Source organism: Salvelinus alpinus, chromosome 4 (genome assembly GCF_045679555.1).
Source record: "Salvelinus alpinus chromosome 4, SLU_Salpinus.1, whole genome shotgun sequence".
NCBI classification, from domain to species: Eukaryota; Metazoa; Chordata; class Actinopteri; order Salmoniformes; family Salmonidae; genus Salvelinus; species Salvelinus alpinus.
In genome coordinates, this window is record NC_092089.1 from 51,710,080 (window position 1) to 51,713,948 (window position 3,869).

The 3,869-nt window shown below is 42.4% G+C and overlaps 1 protein-coding gene across 1 annotated transcript in view; it reads left to right on the plus strand.

Annotated features, from left to right (window-relative positions):
- The window catches only part of LOC139573892 (endoribonuclease ZC3H12A-like), a 14,656-nt gene extending 10,993 nt beyond the window's left edge, over positions 1–3,663 (plus strand). The window contains exon 6 of the mRNA XM_071397850.1: positions 273–3,663. Within this exon, the coding sequence (XP_071253951.1) occupies positions 273–1,402 (1,130 nt within the window). The 3' untranslated portion in view covers positions 1,403–3,663. The remainder of the gene's footprint in view (positions 1–272) is intronic.
- The last annotated feature ends 206 nt before the right edge of the window (positions 3,664–3,869 follow it).

The following is a 3,869-nucleotide window of genomic DNA, read 5'->3' on the forward strand; positions in this document are numbered from 1 at the left end:
ATATATGAGTGAGATACCATAGGGTTCTAATTATATTGTCTGAATACTGACGCTTAGTTTAAAACCTGTCTTGTTGAAGCAGAAGAGAAACACAAAGTACTAATCTAGGATCAGGTTTCCATTAGGCATAACTGATTTTATATCAGCTCTTCTAATCTGAGACTCTTTATGAAGAGTCAAGATACTTTCTCCTGTAGAATTGTTTTTTAGATTTAGGTAGAAATACTGTAACTGTCATGTTTAGTAACTCTCATTTATGTTTTCTATTTCAGGTAAAAAGTGCACGTACGGCGTAAAGTGTAAGTTCTACCACCCTGAGCGCACTCACCAATCCCACTGCTCATTGGCTGATGAGCTCAGGGAGAAGGCAAGGCTCTCCTCAGTAAAAGAGGACCGGAATCACATGATGTCACACCTGAGGGGCCCCCAGTCCGACCCGAGCCCCTTTCCCTCCTATTCTCTGGAGAATGACCTGGAGCACAGGCTGACGTTGGAGCACCGCGGTTCCCTGAGGGAGGGTCCCAATAGCCAGGTAACTGAGAACATGTTGCTGTCCTGGGATGGGCCACACTCCAGTAGGAACCAGCAGGCCCGCAGCCCCACAGCAGTAGGCCAAGGACAAATGGACTGGCCCAGTATGCTCTCCCCCTACGCTACTACTGACCTCCCCTATGCCAGCATCTCCCATGAGTGCCTGGACTCTGGTTTTGGCACCTATGAGAGCCAGTACTCAGATATGTCCCAAGGCCACAGCAAGTCCTTCAGTCCCAGGCAGCAGCAGCAACAGCAGGGCTTCCCCTCTGGTTCCAGACATCCAGGCATGCATCCAGAGAGGCTGGCCCAGGACAGCCTCCAGCCCTGCAGGTGTTGTTTCCATTTGGCTCCCTTCACAGGTCCCCAGCAGCAGCAGCACCATAGCAACCCACACCTCGAGTCCCAATCCCAGCCAAGGTATGACACCTACTCGCCTTCTCTGTTCCCACCCAACATGCACCACTACAGCCTCCCCTGCAACTTCCAGCAAGGCGGGGTGGGGGCTCATAATTTCCACCCCCATCAGCACCCCCAGAAGTACTGGTCAGACCCCTTCCATGGCGGGGTCCCCCAGGCTAGGGCATCGTGTAGCCTCCCCCCGAGCCCCCACCTCCATCACCCCCCTACCCCGCATGGGGCCCCCCACTCATGCTCCTCTTACAGGAATCAGCAGGAACTCAACTCCTGGGCCCAGCCACCTCCACCTTCTGCCTTTGACACAGACAGAGAGGAGCTCCGTAAGAAACTGCAGGCTATCTTCAACCCCCACCAAGTAGATACGGTCATGGGGATGTTCCCTCACCTGATGGACTCCCAGAAGCTGGCTGCGGAGATCCTCAATTTCAAATCTGATGGAGGGGCCTTCTGATGCCTCTAAGCATCTTGTCTAAGGGGTTAATTCAGGGTTGAGAAGCTTGCACAACTCTAACTTCCACATAAATCATTAATTGATTTCAATGGGATACTTGTGTGAAAATGTGCCTTGGTTAATTATTCTCTTGTTCTTTTCCTTTGTAATTTACTGTAACTGATTGAAAGGGCAACGTTTAATTGTTGATGTTGTCCTTCCTTAGCAGTCATGTGCTTGCATAGCTTATGTTAAATCCATGACAGGTTGTGTGTGCACAGTTTGGGAGAAGTGTGGAGAATTGGGATGAATCCCCTGTCGTGTTTAACTGGATTATTTGAAATGTATTGAAATTTGTATACATTTATAACAGTGTAGTCAAATCTTGCCTCTAGACTCAATACCACGGCAAACGTGAATCTAGAGTGTTTGACTGTTGATGCATATTGTATCATTTGGGATATACCGTATGTGATCTCTCGTTTGTCTGAAATTCAGCTCTCATGCAATAAGAATTGTCTCAAATAATGTCCTTGTCTGAAATTGCACCTTTTACTATTATGTTTTTTGTATATTGTGGTTCTGATGGCCATAATGTATTTCCTGTCTCATAGACCAATATATTTGGTATTCCATCTCTTTATGCAGTGTGGAATACAATGGTATACATTTTTTCCGTGTATAAAGCTACGCCCAAAGAGCCCCAAATACTATACAGTATCCTTCTAACCAAGAGAATCTGTGGAAGAAGCTGCCAAAGAAACTGAATTAATGTTGGAAAAGCACCTTGTCATTGACCCAAATATTGTAATTCCCCCATAGACCAGAATGTGATGTTCTCAGCAAGATAATGTATAAAAAATGTGTAATATGTAATATGTACAGTATGTCCTGTGAGGGTCTCTTGTAATCACCAAAGACTGGGTAAATCCAATAGATCTTTTAAAGTAACTGTCCAGTGTTTCCCGATTTCTATGAAATATGACCAAAAATTAATTACAATACAGTATGAGTGATTTTTGTTTTCCTTTAAATGTTTTCAAGTATGTTAAAAAGCAGCTTTTCTGTGTTGGAATGGTGTGGGTGTACCCCAACAACAGAATGGTGTGGGCGTATACCGGTATAAAAAATATTCATGCGAATAGACTGCTGATTGGCCAGCTCAAGCTCAATGAGGATGACCTCATCCTCTATGTGGAAATAGCAAGCATTTTTTAAACTGTCTGTTTGAGTTTAAGGGGGGGGGGGGGGGGGGGGTTGTGTGTTTTCTCCAATTTATGCTTTGACCACAAATATGAGTCAACAACATTTATTTGCGTGTGAGTTAACAGAATATAAACTTTTTAAAAGTGAGATTTTCACTGGACAATTACTTCAACAATGTTTCTATGATAGTTGTCTGTCTTTGCTGTATGCTGATAGACAGCACTTTGTAGTTTCTTTTTTAAGTGCCTAAACATGTCAAATGTATAATTCAAATACAATGCACATTTGGAGTAGAGTTCTAGGTCTAAACAAATTGTTAAACTTTTTTTTATTTTAAACCCATTTTGGTAACTTTATTTAACAGCACGGTAAGTACTAGCTAGATATTTAAAGTTAGAATTTTGTTATTATTATGTTATCATATAGTATTACCAGCTTCATATCAGGTTAATGCAGTCATAACCTCATGGTACTTGAAATAATTAGCAGGGAACACTAGGCATTATATTTCTCAGCCATTTTTATGTATTTTTAGAGTAGACTACTTTGTTTCTTCGGACTACCAATAGCTACTATACCAAATAGTACAATTTGTTGCCAAGTATTTACCAGTACCTAGTACTTACCCGACTGTAATAAAGGGTTACTCACTCATTTTATATTAATTTATATACCACTTAAACACTGCCTTTTGAAGGGTGGGTGTAATTTGTGGAACGTTTCAACAGGAATCTGTTCCAAAAACTTTGGAAAGTACATGGTTTGCCAACAAGCAAAGCATACAAAGTAGCATGATCAGTTCACCTAGCTAATTAGCTGCCGAAAAACGTAATTAAATAGCCCACTCCCTACAACTTTGTATGCTTTGTTTGTTGGCAACCTTGTTATGAAGTTTTTGGAACAGATTCCTGTTGGAACGTTCCACAAATTATACCCACCCCCTTTTGAATGTTGGGAAGTCATATTACACAAAAATGAAAGGTTTGAAATATACCTGTCTATTTTCTAATGTCATGTCTCTGTATTTTGTCTCAAGCTGCTGTACTATGATATGGTGCTTTCATTGTTTTAGTGCCTCAGAGCGTAGACAGTCATATGCTCCATGATGATCTGATGATGACCATAGCTCAGGGCTCTCCAACCCTGTTCCTGGAGAGCCACCCTCGTGTAGGTTTCAGCGAGATTAAATTCTTGCCACAAAATCGACAGAAACCACATACCAATTTTGTTAGTGACAACTTTCCCAGATTATTCCATTGTCGCTAGACAACACTAGCTAATA